At 42.2% G+C, this 16,667-nt stretch overlaps 1 protein-coding gene across 4 annotated transcripts in view; it reads right to left on the bottom strand.

Moving 5' to 3' along the window:
• Window positions 1–16,667, bottom strand: part of PTPRA (protein tyrosine phosphatase receptor type A) — a 240,968-nt gene that overhangs the window by 202,932 nt on the left and 21,369 nt on the right. Inside the window, exon 2 of one of the 4 annotated variants that reach the window (XM_045017591.1) lies at window positions 5,948–6,051. The exons of the other annotated variants lie outside the window; for them this stretch is intronic. Coding sequence (XP_044873526.1) covers window positions 5,948–6,004 — 57 coding nt within the window. The 5' untranslated portion in view covers window positions 6,005–6,051. The remainder of the gene's footprint in view (window positions 1–5,947; window positions 6,052–16,667) is intronic. 4 annotated transcript variants of the gene reach the window in all.

The raw sequence follows: 16,667 nt of genomic DNA, 5'->3' as shown, positions 1-16,667 counted from the left end.
CTCGACCCAATATAACACGAATTCGGATACAATGTGGTAAAGCGGCATTCCGGGGGGGGGGGGGGGGGCTGTGTGCTCCAGCGGATCAAAGCAAGTTCAATATAACACAGTTTCACCTATAACGCAGTAAGATTTTTTGGCTGCCGAGGACAGCGTTATATCGGGGTAGAGGTGTACTTGTACCTATTCACTTAAGCCATGGGTGGCCAACCTGAGCCTGCGAAGGAGCCAGAATTTACCAATGTACATTGCCAAAGAGCCACAGTAATATGTCAGCAACACCCCCCCCCCCATTAGCTCCCCCGCTGCCAGTGCCTCCTGCTCACCGGCAGCCCCGCCCCCTCCTTCCCTTCCCGCACCTCCTGATCAGCTGTTTAGTGGCATGCAGGAGGCTGGGGGGGGGGAGAGAGTGAGGGCACTGCAGGCTCAGGGGAGGGGACAGGAAGGAGTGCAGTGGGGGCAGGGCCTGTGGCAGAGCCAGGAGTTGAGCAGTGAGCACCCTCCAGCACATTGGAAAGTTGGCGCCTGTAGCTCCAGTCCCGGAGTCGGTGCCTATACAAGGAGCCGCATATTAACTTCTGAAGAGCCGCATGTGGCTCCGGAGCCACAGGCTGGCCACCCCTGACTCAAGCTGTCGTCAACTACCAGGGCAGCCCCTACGTTAAAGCTGCCGACTGTCTCTTCCTGCATCAGCTCTTGTAGTAGTGCCCACATACAGGAGTAGTCGTCCACCCACACCTACCCAAGTTAGGGCTGTAATAAATTGTGTCTAAAACGAATTTAATAGGAATTGCTTTATTGGACTAAGCAGCTGCTAGTCCAGTATCCTTTGGGTCAGTTACTAGTACCAGCTGCCTCAGGCTAAGGTGTAAGAAGCCTTGCAATAGGCAGTTATGATATTGCCTCCCCCTAGGGCAAGTTTCTCCTAGCCTCCATTAGTTAGAAATTGATATGTGCCCAGAAACAAGAAATGCAGACACACTGGCAACCAAGTGCTGTGATAACAACATTAGCGCCTACACTGATTATTTTCTGATTGCCAAATAGTTTGCTCTATTTTGTACAGATGGTTAATACTACTACAAACTTTGTCAAGAAACTATGCTATGGATTTGCTGAGGCTTAACCCCTAACAGAATTGTCTTCTTACGTGCGGGGGGGGGGGGGCGGCAGGGGAGGAAGGGAGGGAGAGAGACCACCACAAATCCCTCTCCATGTGGAATCCACACTGGGCTGGAAAACAAGTCAAGTACATCTTCTGGCAAAAATATACTTAACACCTATTGCTGAGCCCAGATGCAACCACCAGGGCTCTTTTCCACTATAGATGGAGCTTCAGTAACTGTTTCATTTCTCAGGGTTGTGTATCATATCCTGTGTTCTGACTGATGAAAAAGTTGTTTGTTAACCTACCAGGAAATGACTGGTTTTTCCAATGCAGCCTGTCGGCTCTACACTGGAGCTGACTCCAGAACTGTAAGGAACAGTTTGTATAAAGTGTAGAACAGAGTATGTGGTTGATTTTTATTTTTTTGGTCTTTTTTAGAATTAGCCTGTTTCATTAGTTAACGGTCAGTTAGTTAAGGCTTTTATAATGAGCCTTGGCTTTTCTTAGTTTAATTGTTTGGGACTGACTGGGTTGTTGATTTGTATGGTTAGGCAGGAGGATTTTTCTTCTAGTGAGGGGAAAGACTGCAAATTCTCTCTCTTGAAAGACTTCCTCACAAAGGTGTGGTAAAGGAATATTCTTATGTCTGGCTACCTACCGTGGAGCATCCAGGCGAGATGGCCTAGCATGTTTGAAAATACCTCAGCTTCCTGAAACCGCACAATCAAATGACAGCACAGCTGTCTCAGCCTCTCATATCTTTGTGATAGACAAACTGAGTACAATGCAGTTTACAGTCTGTGTTTCAGATGAGACCTTATTCACCGATGGCCTCTGCTCTTGGTTAACTGTTGAAATCCCATGGCCCTTTTGGCCACAGTAAGCGTTCGTCTGGTGTCTTTACCAACACTGGTAAATTCTGCCCAAAGTGCTGGTTGGTTTCTCCCCTATGGCTCAGAGGTGAGCTTACACTCAGGAATATGAAGGGGGGCGGGGCAGGGCAAGACAGAAAGCAGCTACATGATGGAAGATGCTTGCTTATGGTGGCAGGCGACTCATTCTGAGGAACCAAGGGGCATGACTCATCAAGTGGGGAGGAATCGGGGAAACAGTCACGTTCTGCAGCATTTCTCTTATTTCAAGGCCTGATTCTCCACTCCCTTGCACCAGTACAACCACACTGATTTCAAGCTGGCATAAAGGAGTGGAGAATCAGACTCACAAAGCAGTGTAATACATTCACAAGACAATGTATGTTTTAATTCACTGCTCAGAGAAGCAACTTAACTGAGGCTATGATAAATTGAGGGATCATCTCTGTACTTGGGACAAGGGAACAGGCCAATGCCAACCCAGCTCTGTGCTGGCAGTGCCAGGATAAGTAGAGGCACAGAGTAGTCCACTTGATTTCCACATTTTTTTCCTGCTGTACTCCTCCATTCTTTGCTACCATGCAATGAAAGGGGGCAATGGTAGTAGATCCTTGCCAGAGTACTTGAAGCACTGTGAGGATTGGGAAGGTTAAAGCTATTTTTTCCCCCTACCTGCTGAGAGGGAGATCCCTTCAGATATCAGCACCTGTGCAGAAGGACTGACATCAACAGATGATGGTATTTTCTCCAAGGTAGTGACATGTTTGCTCCTAAACAAAAATGTTGGCAGACTGAAAGCATGTTACTAAATGCTGAATTCAGAGTAGAAAGTAGGGAAAGAGAAACCAGTTCTGCAAAGGGGGACTGTCTAGCACATTCTTTAAAAAAAGAATAAAACACAGAAGTGACATATGATATCCTTGGTTGGGTTGTTGGTCCAGATGGAACTCAGGACCGCTGAATGTAAAAGCCCGCCCCTCAACTCTTGACACAAAGGACCAGGTCCCCGAGAGAAAGAGAAACTCTCGGGCTGTTACAGGGTGGACACTGTCTTCAAGAAATGCATGTAGACTCCTTCCTTACCAGCAGGCTGACAACAAGCTATGACATTGTTAGCTACAATCTTCATGGAAAACATGTCAGAGCCATTTATGTGAAATCAGTTACTGATTTTATGGAAGCCCTACCAACCATTTTCACCTCATTGTGACATTGTAAGCAGGTCAGTTTAAAATTGAGAGTATTTATAAACCTCCTGATGAAGCTTGGGAAACCACACCTCTACCGATACTTCAACATCTATCCATCTATGTTGGGGACTTCAATTGCCACCACACCTCATGGGGCTACAAGGAAATCTGACAAAAATGGACTGGATGTCATATACTTGGCTTCTATAAGTGGGCTGTATCTCTTGCATGACCTTAAGCAGCCAGCAACCTTTCTTTCTGCACAGTGGAAGCAGGGCTAATCCCCTGACCCCAGCAGGGACCCAACTGTTATCAGACTCCTGTGGAGTTCATGAAAAAGCTTCCCACACAACCAGCACCACCCCATTCTCACTCAGATCAGAGAGATGATTCTCATAGTAATCTCTAAACTGGATGACTCTCACAAAACTGGGTGACTGGGCAACAAGATGGCAGAAGAAATTCAATACTGATCTATGCAAAGTAATGCACAGTGGAAAACAATCACAACTATACATACAAAAATGATAGTGTCTAGGTTAACTGTTACCACTCAAGAAAGATCTTGGCTTCATTCTGGATAATTCTCTAAAAATATCAACTCAATGTGCAGCAGCACTCAAAAAAGCTAACAAAGTTAGGAACTAGTAGGAAAGGGATCAATAACAGTAATACATAAATCTATGGTACATCCACACCTTGAATACTGCATTTCTGGTTACACCATCTCAAAAAAAATATATTAAAATTGGAAAAGGTACAGAGAAGGGCAACAAAAATGATTAAGGATATGGAACAGCTTCCATATGAGGAGAGACTGAAAAGATTGCGACTGCTCAACTTGGAAAAGAGACTACTAATGGGGGATATGACAGAGGTCTATAAAATCATGTATGTTGTGGACAAAGTGAATAGCCCCGCGTAGCTGTGGTGTGGCTCATCTCGTGCTAGTCTACCAGGAGGACTTTCCAGAATCCACATTGCTAAATGGCTAAAACGTGTGATGGTGTGGTGCCTACCCAAGACCTTTTGGGCTTTTTTTTTTTAAATACGTCTTATCTTCCTACTTTATATTTTGAACCTTTTTCTAGCTTTATTGTTCTACTTATGCATTTGCTAATAAGCCCACCAACTTGTCAGCAGTAGCAGGTTCATCAACTCCTTTATATGGTTCAGCCATTATAGAGGGACATGGACCCATTTTGATACTGTTATATACACACACCCATGTACCATCATTCCATTTCCAAGTCTCTGTAGAACACCGTTACTGCATAAGCAGGGGGAAGAACATGTACACATTTCAGTCTGTAAACAGTGAAACATGCTATTTCAGGTGGGAACCATCCCCGGATCCTGAGGAGAATTTTCATTATTTTCCAGCAGCTGAGACATTTCTTTAAACATGAAAATCATCACTATCCCACTCACTGACAACCCTAGGACTTTTCTATTTTTGTTTAGAGATAATACATGCCAGAATTACATTGAGGATAAACCATCTGTAATTCCTCTCTCCCCTGTACATGACTGGTATATGCTGTCAACTCTTATTCCTTTAGTTATAACTCTGTACATTGTGACTAACAGACTTGGTAGGTTTTCTAAATGCAAATTTATTTTGTGCTCATGATGGTGGATAAAAATTGGTTGGTTTTTTTTTTTAAAAAGGAAAATCTAGATTTTTTTTATTTAAATAAAAGATTTGATTGAAATGAAATACTTTTAAATAAACCTATTTAAAAATAAACTTAAAATTGTCAACCTATGTTAAGACCTACACTAACTATAAATCTATTAAAATAGATTCAGTTAAATAAAAAAATACTAAGCAGTATGTTTGCTGCTGAGTTTTAAAGAAAGTTCAATTAGTTCAGTGGTTTGAGTAACTGTCTGAACACTGGAACTAGAGTTTGCTGAAGTACTAAACAGCTTTGGCCACCAGCAGTTTCTTCTGCAGGGGCAGAGAAAACATTTTCTTTAACTAGTTCAGTTCAGTGACTAATTCATTCAAAGTTAAGCCAACTGGGCATTCAAGAAGTGGGAAAGCTAGTTTTCCTTTTCCACTCTATGAATAAAAACTAGATGTGAGAGAATGAGATCTACTAGTCTGAAAATCTTGAAGAAATTGTGACTGGAAACAATCAGTTCAAGTAACTAACTACAGATATTTCCTCTGTTAAATGAATCAGTTTTAAATGAAAAATGTTTTAATAAACATTTTTCCTATGTATCCAACACATTTAAAGTGGTTGTGTTTAATAAAAATATTAAATGCTGTTTTTGTAAATTTTCAATTGAATTTCCATCTAAAAAGAGCCTGACACAAAAGGGGGGGGGGTTAAAAAAAAGTCAACTAGTAAATAAGTGTATCATTCACCATTTTCCAACAATACAAATGTAAAATTTTAAGAATCTGAACAAACATAAGTTAAACTATATAACTGCTTTCATAATGTTAATAGATCTACTGTATCCTCCTGGTTAACAAAAGCAGCATCAAATTTAGAGTAAAGATTATACTGAGTTGCAAGTCAAGAAGTTTTAATGGTTACCAATCAATGGGAAAAAAAAAAAATCAACCTTTCTTTAGGAAAGTAACTAAACAGTACAAATGAAAAACATGATTAAAATCACTGATTTAAATCAAGGTTTTCTGGTATACACATCTAATCAACCCTGACAAACCTCATATCAATTTCTACACTCCTCCCTAGACAAAAGATCTTGAAAGCCTGCTCCAGGAAAAAAACAAAACAAGAAACCACAACACAAACCCGAAAAGCAGTATCAATCTGTTCATGCAGCAGCAGAGATAAACCAGAGCTAATCATGTAGACTGCCTTGATGCTTCTCTCTCTAGCATACCACCAGGTATAGCCTTAAAAAAAAAAAAAAAAAATCAGACCTGACTAATTCACAGCTTGGCCAGTCTTTACATCTGGGTATCTGAAAGGTTTCATTGGTAGCCAATCTGATAACATGTCTGTGCCAATGATTTATTAACCCAGAGATTTTTCCCTCCCCCAATCTGAATAAAAACAGGCATTTTGCAAACTGATTGAAATAAACCACAGCTCACTGTATTCAGCTAAAGTCTATTCTTGGGAGAAAATCTTGAGGATTATCCATGCTTGCCAGTTTATTATGCATCATCAGTCCTAAGATATACTGTATTAATGTCTTCTGGAAAACAGACAATAAATTGCAGCATTTGGGAGGATGCAGCTATAAGCAGCCCAGAGCAGTACATGCTGATCTGGTGTTTACTGGGATGAGGGCAGAATAAAGTCTGTGGTTCTAACCTGAGACTAATTGCATGTATCAACCACTGTGATTATATTATTCATAGATTCTATGGACACAAGGGAGCATTGTGATCATCTAGTCTGACCTCCTGTGTAACACAGGTCACAGAACTTCCACAAAATGATTCATTTGAACTAGCTGTTTTATAAAGACATCCAAACTTGATTTAATAACTGCCAGCAATTGAGAATCCACATACTCATATAAATATACTGAGGCCTAAACTTATACTCCTAAATCAATTGTTAGGCTACCTAAAAAAAGGTGACTTGTTTTCAAAGGTGATGAACTCCTGTAACTCTTTTAGACTTTTACTAGGGGTTGTGGGTGCTCAGGCCCTCTGAAAGGGGACAAAATGTATTCAGGCACTTTTATATAGGTGCCTAAATATGGATTTGAGAGTCTGACTTCAGGCATTCTAATGAGAGAGGACTATCTGTTGATGTGGTACGAAAGCTTTGTTACTGACAGGTGGTGAGGCCATAGGCAGATATGCTGGTCCTTTAAACAGGCATTAATAGACCTTTTATACCTCATTAGATCATGTGTACTGAATATATCACAAATCTTGCAGAAAAAATAATTTTATAAATTTTACTTTCTGGCTATACAAGTACTTATCATGAGTCCGAGTGTGCAGAACTTAAGGGAAGACAGAAATCACAACCAATGCACTTTTTGATTAGAGGCTTCTAAAGGTTATTTAAAGTAGCTTTTCCACACAGAATATCACTACTTTAAATTCTGGTGTTTTGAGACTTCCAAGGGACAGAAGAAATGTTAGAGGCAGTGGACTGGAGACTGGACTGGGACTTAAAAGGGCAGAATTCTACACGTGATCCTTCAACTCACCTGCTGTGTAATTTGGATGAGTCACTTCCCCTTTCTGTGCCTCCATTTCTCTTCCCACCCTTTGCTGGACTTATCAATTTAGATTGTGAGCTATTTGGGGAAGACACCATCTCTCACTATGGATAGGCTTAGAAGGATTAGATTTTTATCTGTAAATGTCAATTTCACCAAAAAACACAAATCAACAAAAAAAATACTTCTGTCAATAATCAAAATTTACAGATAAGCAAAGAAAAAAACCTTGTCGTTTGAGAATTGAAGAGTTTCATTTAGGATACTTACTTTGTCAACATCACATATCGAAATATAAAGTTATTACCATTAATAAATTGTAACTTTTTGAATCTCAAAATCTACTGTCACTAAAAAGTTGTCTGACCCACCCAATGTTCCACAACTGGGAGAATTTATATCTATAAAAACAAAAAAAGCTTAAACATATTATACAAGTTATTAAAAAAAATCTGCCAAGCCTGGTTGTACAGTGCCTCACACAACGGAGCCGTGATGATGCATGTAATATGAGTGACCATTTATATTATTGATATCAATATTGCAAATTGCAATAAATCTTGTAAGATTTGCCATGTAATGTATCAGTGGAAAAGTTAAGATTTGGTAAGCACGACAACTTTGTCTATACGTATGCATCATCTCTGTATGATGGAGTTATACATGTGTGATATATGTGCATCTCAAACCTGTGCTGTGTTTCTGGGGGACACCCCCAGACAGATTGGCATCAGCATTATCTAGCCTGTTTGAAGGCACATCAAGGGCAATTGGCTGTACAATTAACCCATTGAGAGAAGCTGGGGGCTACACCTATGAGTCAGCAGGATACATAGGGACATGTCTGTGGACAGGAAACTCCAAGAGCTTTTTCATTCCATGCACTGTGAGTTTACGTTTGGGACAAAGAATGTATAAGCCACATGGCAAAGAATATAAAAAGGAAGCTGCATTTTCTCCATTTTGTCTTCAATCCTGCTTCTCACCTCGGGAATAACTGCTCTACAAACTGAAGCTTTGCACAAAGGACTGAGACACATCCAAGCTCTGGATGTGTTCCAGAGGGACTTTACAAGCCAGCAAACTCACCAGTGCTGCTAAGATCATCATATGTGGACTACGAAGTCCTACGTATGTAGCTGATTACTTTGACCATTTAACAATTCTCCTCTTTCATAATAAAATCATTAGTTTTAGATACTAAAGGACTAGCTGGTAGTGTGATATTTTGGGCAAGATCCAAACAGGTATTGATCTGGTTATGTGGCTGGCCCTTTGGGGATCAGAACATTTTCTATAGTGAATAGACTTTTAAATAATTTCTCACTTTACTAGACCTATTTGCTGACTGGGAGCCAGAGACTGGAATGCAATAAAGGGGGCTTCTTGATAACCAATTGGGGGGGGGGGAGATCAGGAGCACAGTTTGTGACTGGTTGGTGACTCTAACTTGTGTTAACCACCAGCTCTGGGGGAATCTGCTCTCTTCCCATTCTCAGGTGTGGGCTACTCAAGGTACCTCAGGTCACAGAAGCCCCAATCTCCGTTGGGACTTCTAAATGCTATAATGAAGAATAGAAGAAAGTACTGTCTGTTCTTGTGACAAACTGGAATCTTCCCTTTCCAGTCATACAGATCCTGCTTCTAGTCCTGATGGTCTTGCTACACTGCACCTTAAACATATCACTGATACAGGAGTGAATATCGCCTGTTCTGTCTCTCAGAGCAGCGTACTACTTCTTGGGTTGATGGAGAGATTGCCACATTTAAGGGTGGGAAGGATGAAGAAAAAACAATGTTTTTTTAATTTAGCTTGTAACAAAACCACCACAACCAAAACTAGCAACTGTTTATCTAACAAAAGAGATATTATCAAAAGCACAAGAGTAAACAGTGTAAGAAAAATGGAAAATATGGCAAGAGACCACCACCTGGCTTAACCAGGAGCTCTTCGATGATCTGAAACTCAAAAAAAGAGTCCTACAAAAAGTGGAAACTAGGTCAAATTACAAAGGATTAAATATAAACAAATATAAATTTGCAGGGACAAAATTAAAGGCCAAGGCACAAAATGAGATTAAACTAGCCAGAAACATAATAGGTAAGAAGAAAACATTCTACAAACACATTACAAGCAAAAGGAAGACCAAGAACAGGATAGACTCATTACTCAATAAGGGTGGGGGAGAAAACAATAACAGAAAATGTGGAAATGGCAGAAGCGTTGCATGATTTTTTTTGTTTTAGTTTTCACCAAAAAGACTAGTAGTGATTGGATGTCTAACATAGTGAATGCCACTGAAAGTGAGGTAGGATCAGAGACTAAAATAGGGAAAGAACAAGTTAATTATTTAGATACAGATGTCTTCAAGTCACCAGGGCCTGATGAAATACATCCTAGAATACTCAAGGAGCTGACTGAGGTGATATCAGCAATTATCTTTGAAAAGTCATAGAAGATGGGAGAGATTCCAGAGTACTGGAAAAGGGCAAATATAGTGCACATCTATAAAAAGGGAAATAAATACAACCAATTTGCAAACACGTAGAAGGTAATAAGGTGATAAGTAACAGTAAGCATAGATTTGTCAAGAACAAATTGTGTCAAAGCAACCTAACAGCTTTCTTCAATAGGGTAACAAGCCTTGTGGATAGGGTGACCAGACAGCACGTGTGAAAAATCGGGACGGGGTGGAGGGTAATAGGCACCTATATAAGAAAAAACTCCAAATATCAGGACTGTCCCTATAAAATCAAGACATCTGGTCACCCTACTGGGGGGTGGGAGAAGAGAAGCAGTAGATGTGGTATATCTTGACTTTAGTAAGGCTTTTGATACTGTCTCACATGATCTCCTCATAAATAGGGTCCTACCAAATTCACAGCCATGAAACACACGTCACGGACTGTGAAATCTGATCTGCCCTTGTGAATTTTGGTTTGTATGTGCTTTTACCCTATGCTATATAGATTTCACGGGGGAGACCAGCATTTCTCAAACTGGAGGTCCTGACCCAAAAGGGAGTGGCAGGGGAGTCGCAAGGTTATTTTAGGGAGATGGTGGTATTGCCACCATTACTTCTGTGCTGCCTTCAGAGCTGGGCAGCTGGAGAATGGCAGCTGTTGACTGCGCGCCCAGATTTAAAGGCAGCACCCCACCAGCAGCGCAGAAGTAAGGCAATACCATATCATGCCATCCTTACTTTTGCGCTACTGCTGGTGGCGGTTCTGCCTTCAGAGCAGGAGAGCAGCAGCTCCTGGCCGGGAACCCAGCTCTGAAGGCAGAACCACCAGCAGCAGTGCAGAAGTAAGGGTAGCAGTACTGAAATCACCCCTACAATAACTTTGTGACAGCCCCCCCCAACAACGCCTTTTTGGGTTAGGACCCCTACAATTACAACACCATGAAATTTTAGATTTAAATAGCTGAAATCATGAAATTTATTATTTTTAATATCCTATGACTGTGAAATTGACCAAAATGGACTCTGAATTTGGTAGGGTCCTACTCATAAACAAATCAGGGAAATACAACCTAGATGGAGTCACAATAAGTTAGATGCATAACTGGTTGGAAAACTATTCCCAGAGAGTAGTTATCAGTGGTTCATTGTCAAGCTGGAAGGGCATATCGAGTGGGGTCCCGCAGGGATCGGTTCTGGGTCCGGTTCTGCTCAATATCTTCATCAATGTATAAGATAATGGCATGGAGAGTACACTTATAAAGTTTGCGGACGATACCCAACTGGGAGGGTTACAAATGATTTGGAGGATAAGATTAAAAATCAAAATGATCTGGACAAACTGGAGAAATGGTCTGAAGTAAACAATTAAATTCAATAAGGACAAATGCAAAGTACTCCTTACAAAGGAACAATCAATCAGTTGCACACATACAAAATGGGAAATGACTGCCTAAAAAGGAGTACTGCAAAAAGGGATGTGGGGGTCTTAGTGGATCGCTAAATGACTCAACAATGTAACACTTGCAAAAATAAACATCATTTTGAGATGTATCAGCTGGAGTGCTGAAAGCAAAATACAAGTAGTAATTCTTCCACTCTACTACACACTAATTAGGCCTCAACTGGAGCATTGTGTCCAGTTCTGGGCACCACATTTCAGGAAAGATTTGGAGAAAGTCCAGAGAAGAGCAACAAAAATTATTAAAGGTCTAGAAAACATAACCTATGAGAGAACATTGAAAAAAATGGGTTTGTTTATTCTGGAGAAGAGAAGACTGAGAAGGGACATGGTAACAGTTTTCAAGTACAAAAAAGATTACAAGGAGGAGGGGAAAAAATTATTCTCCTTATCCTCTAAGGCTAGGACAAGAAGCAATGGGCTTAAGTTGCAGCAAGGGTGGTTTAGGTTGGATATTAGGAAAAACTTCCTGTCAGGGTGGTTAAGCACTGGAATAAATTGCCTAGAGAGGGTGTGGAATATGTCATTTGAGATTTTTAAGAGCAGATTAGACAAACACCTGTCAGGGATAGTCTAGAATATCTAGTCCTGCCCTACATGCAAGGGACTGGACTAGATGACCTCTTGAGGTCCCCTCCAGTCCTACAATTCTATGATTCCCACCCCTAACCAGCTTCATAGTCCCAAGGGAGATGGGGTTCAGAGGTAAATTCAGGTGAGATGATAAATCCAATTTAGTAAATAAAACACACCACAACATGCAATACATTCAATATAACCGTGAAGTATATGTGTAACACCTAGATAGCATGGTGACTGCTGTCTTATGAACTCCTAGATACTACATAAACATACGTCTATAGACATTACGTATAGATGGGCCTGAACCAGACCCTGGACATGACCATCTCTGGGAGGGAAGTGAGGAAGTTTAAGAACCAAGATCTGGATTTTGCAGCTTGGGCCCTTCTCCAATATAATTAAGTACCAAAATCACTTTACCAAATCATGTAATACTGACAACTCAACTCCTGGAGCAGAACATAGAAGCTGTTTAGCAGTGCTACACCGAAGTTTAGGAAAGGAAATAGAGGAATTTTGTATCCAAACAAAAGGGAAAAGAGACAGAATGCCATGCACCACAAAGTGCCATAGGATCTGTAGCAGTCACTAATGTTAAGGATCTCATCTTTAGGTTTCATTAGACAGATGTTAGAAGGTGCTGCGCTTCTTAAGCTAACACCATGCTGGGGCTTCTGCTCATCTGTGTTCTGAAGTTTTCTGACCCAGTTATTGACCCTACCTGTACCTATACAGCTTCTACAATAGAAAGGATCATTGTATAAGGTAGTAGGGCTCAGTGGGAAGGTCCAGTGATGCCAAAGGATTTTCTTATTCTCAAACTCTTCAGTTATAATCATTTGAACTAGGGCAAAAGAGGATAGCCAAACAGTCTAGCAAGGAGGAGAAATAAGAGTTGGGGTCCACTGCTCAATCCCTCTTGACCAGAAGCAGCAGAAAGACATCCCCTTCAGCTACTTCTGGAGGATATGAGGCAGTTCTAGTACTTTAATCAGTGTTTAAATAAATTAACACTTCAAACCTAACCTGCGACACCCCCTACTATTGTAACCCTGATTACCCACACAACTCTTTTAGAACCTGATCCAAATCCCACTAAAGTCAATAAAAGACTCCCATTGGATCAGGACCTGAATACATTTCACTCTTGACCCTGCCATTTCCTCTCCTTTCCATTGCCATTAGTATTAGCAGTACAGAGGTGGTACCAGGAGGCTCCAGTCAAGATGAGAGGGTCCCATTATGCCGAGTGCTGTACACACAGTCCACATCTCAAGGAGCTCAAAAATTAAATTTGAAACCAAAGGTAACAAGTTTAAACAAACTAAGGCAGGGGTCTCAAAGGGCCAGGGCCAGTCCTCAAATCCTCCCCGCAGGCCAATGTCGTCTCTGAAGATGGTGTTCAGAAAAGAAAACATTTATATTGTATTTTTTATTTAGAATTTCTTAGAAATAATAAAACTGTCATACAACTTTATACTGTGAAAAAAAAAAAAAAGATGCTGCCTCTGCCCAGCACCTAATGATGCTGCCTCCATGGCTGACCCTGCCCGGCGACTAGTGATAGTATCTCGGTCCCTCTCCCCCAGCCAATGGGGGGGCAGTGCCTGCAGCAGACAGAGCCAGCAGTGTGGCTGCATGGGTCTCTCCTCCGCAGGCCGCAGTGGGGAGGTTCTCAGGCTGCAGATGGCCTGCGGGCTGGGACTTTGAGACCCCTGAACTAAGGGAATGGGGTGTGAAGGATAAGGGCAGTGTGGTCCAGCTGACAGGACACAGGACTGAGACTTAAGTGACACAGGTTCTATTCTAATTGTATCCGTGGCTCTGCCACTGACCTATAGCATGACCCTAGGCAAGTCACTTCCCCCCTGTGTCTGTTTCCCTTCCCATCCTTTGTCTGTCTTGTGTATTTAGGTTGTAAGCTCCCACAGTAAGGACAGTCTCTATTAGGTATCTGTACAGCACCTACAACAGTGGTTCTTAACCTTTACTGCAGCCTGCATCCCTTTGGTTCTCAAAATATGCTCTCGCACCCCTTGAACCTAGATATATTTTTGTTTGTATATTACAGTAATCATTTAAAAAATGTATGTTAATACATAGGTTTGATTAAACAAAATAGTTGTACTAATGTGCCTGTGCTTAATTTGTGATTTTGATGATTACAGATTAGTAAATATTACATCAGTAATAAAACTCTGACTATATAATTTAGCTGTGTGCACAATCTGAGGGCTTCAGATCATCTGAAGTCTCCCCCCACATTATATCATCTGCTGACGATCTTAGCCATCACAAGTTGCCACAGCCATTTGTATGCACCTCTGTGACAAAACAGAAGTCGCAAGCCCAAGGTTCCACTAACCCAATTCCACAGACAATCTTAATGCTTTCCACTAAGCCAGCAGTAATGTTAGGCCATGGCTACACTTGCAAATTTGCAGCGCTGCAAAGCGCCAGTGTGGTCAAAGCCCCAGCTGTACGTTATTCCACACAGGGAGGTGGAGTACGGACAGCGCTGGGAGAGCTCTCTCCCAGCGCTGGCGCTTTGACTACACTTAGCGCTTCAAAGCGCTGCCGCGGTAGCGCTTTGAACTGCAAGTGTAGCCTCAGCCTTAGAGTGGATAGATCCATGTAACAACCCAACAGCCCTTAAGGCTAGGGTGGTGAGACAAGATTTTCCAACAAGAAGCTCTGCTAGCATTTGTTTATGGGTGGATGAGACGACTTAAGTTTAAAAGGGAGTTGGGAAATAACTTAAAGCAACACTGAAGATCCTATTCATGCAAAAAATACCTTAGACTATTAAAATGGAAAGAACTCCGACATCTAATTTACTATGTACAGTAAGTGCCGTCTCTGATTACACAATGAAAACCTTACTTGTTAATATCACTTTGTTCCTACTCAATTTCACCTCCAGTTCTCATGCTCAAGCCATGTCTGCAATATTTATTAATAAGCCCCGGGAGCAGAAACAAGGGCAGGGTATGAAGCCCAATTTCTCAAGCCCTGCAGCCAGACATGCCCAGGGCACTAGCCCCATCCTGCCACCTACCCCAGTCATATGTGCTCAGAGGAGCTATTTTAAAAAAAAAAAAAAAAAACAGCTCCAAAGGAGGTGCAAGACAGACCATGTCATCAGAAGGACTCTCTCCCTCCATACTGGTGAGATCAGACTGACTTGGAATATTAACTCTGGGCACCTTCTTCAATGTACTGATTGGCTGTTTGGCCCAAGCTGCACCCTCCCCACCCAGGTCCTTTGGTCTCAGAGAGACACTCCCAGCCCTTTCCCCTTCTCTCCAGGTTCAATGAGCCTCTGTCTATACCACACCATTGCTCCAATTAACTCATCCCTTCACCCAACCTCATCCCCGTAATGCAATTTTAAAACCGGGAAAAAAAAATTGGAACAAAAATGACTTTTTCCCCACCATCATTCCGCATACATGTTGCATCATTTTCCCCCCACACTTTTGGCTCTTACCTATTTACACAGTAATCTCTTCAGGCCAGAAACTACTCGCATTACAACGCCCAGCACAACAGGGTCTTAATCATCACTGGGGCTTCTAGAATTATATCAATTTTGTATTCTGCATATGCAGGAGAAACCCTAGTTCCTACGTTACAGTCCAACACCACAGGCAAGTAAAAGAAGGCTATGGATAGTCTTTGCAGAGGTTTCCCAGGAGCATTTTAGAGGAGAAGAGGGAGCTTGGCAGATAGTTAACCAAGAACACAGACAATGATGATATGAAGGACAGGAACGATTAGAAGTGATAATAGGGGAGACATGTAACTGGAGGTGGCATGCCACAGGTATTTTCAGGATATGGGAAAGTTTTCCCTGAGCTTTGGTTGTACATACAGGTTTCAAGGCACTGCTTTGCACTAATGTTAACAGTTCCCAACAAGACCACATAATAAGTACAGTAACTCCTCACTTAACATTGTAGTTATGTTCCTGAAAAATGCAACTAAGTGAAAATGTTAAACAAATCCAATTTTCCCATAAGATTTAATGTAAATGCGGGGGGTTAGGTTCCAAAGACTTTTTTTAGGGCAGACAAAAGGCATTATATACTGTACAGTACTGTACTGTGGCGTGGTTGAGAAGTGCCCCTGGCTTACCCCACCACAGGCACAGCCTGCGCCAAGGCAAGGATGCTAGGAAGCACCTTTGCTGCAGCAGCAGCAGCTTCCCCGGAGAACAGGCTCAGACTTTGCTGGGAACGCTCCAGGCCCGCCTCTTCCTGTCCCCGCTCCACTCCAGGCCCACCTCTTCCCAGCCCCACTCCACCTCCTCTCCAGAGCATGCCACAGCCCTGCCCCCGCTGTTTGGTGGCGCTCAGGACTTTCTGGGAGGGAGGGGGAGGAGCGGAGACACAGCGCTTCCCCGCTCCTATCCCTCCCTCCCAGAAAGCCCTAAGCGCCAAGTGCTGGGAGGGAGAGGGAGGAGCGAAGAAACCCCATGTCTCCACTCCTCCTCTCCCTCCCAGAAAATCCTAAGTGCCATCAAACAGCTGTTTGTCAGCGTTTAGGACTTTCTGGGAGGGAGGGGGAGGAGTGGAGACACGGCATTTCCCTGCTTCTCCTCCTCTCTCCCAGAAAGTCCGAAGCCCTGGGAGGGAGGGGGAGGAGGCGGAGAAGCGGAACTCGTGCAATGATCCCTTGTAAAGTCACTGCTCTTCCACAGAATCTTACAAGCAGGCAGCCAAACAACGTTATAAGGGAGCATTGCACAACTTTAAACGAGCATGTCCCCTAATTGAGCAGGGACGTAACATTGAAACAACGTTAAGCGGGACGACG

This window comes from Mauremys mutica, chromosome 5 (genome assembly GCF_020497125.1).
Source record: "Mauremys mutica isolate MM-2020 ecotype Southern chromosome 5, ASM2049712v1, whole genome shotgun sequence".
NCBI lineage: Eukaryota > Metazoa > Chordata > Testudines > Geoemydidae > Mauremys > Mauremys mutica.
The sequence above is the reverse complement of the archived record's forward strand: the minus strand, read 5'-3'. Positions and strand labels throughout refer to the sequence as shown.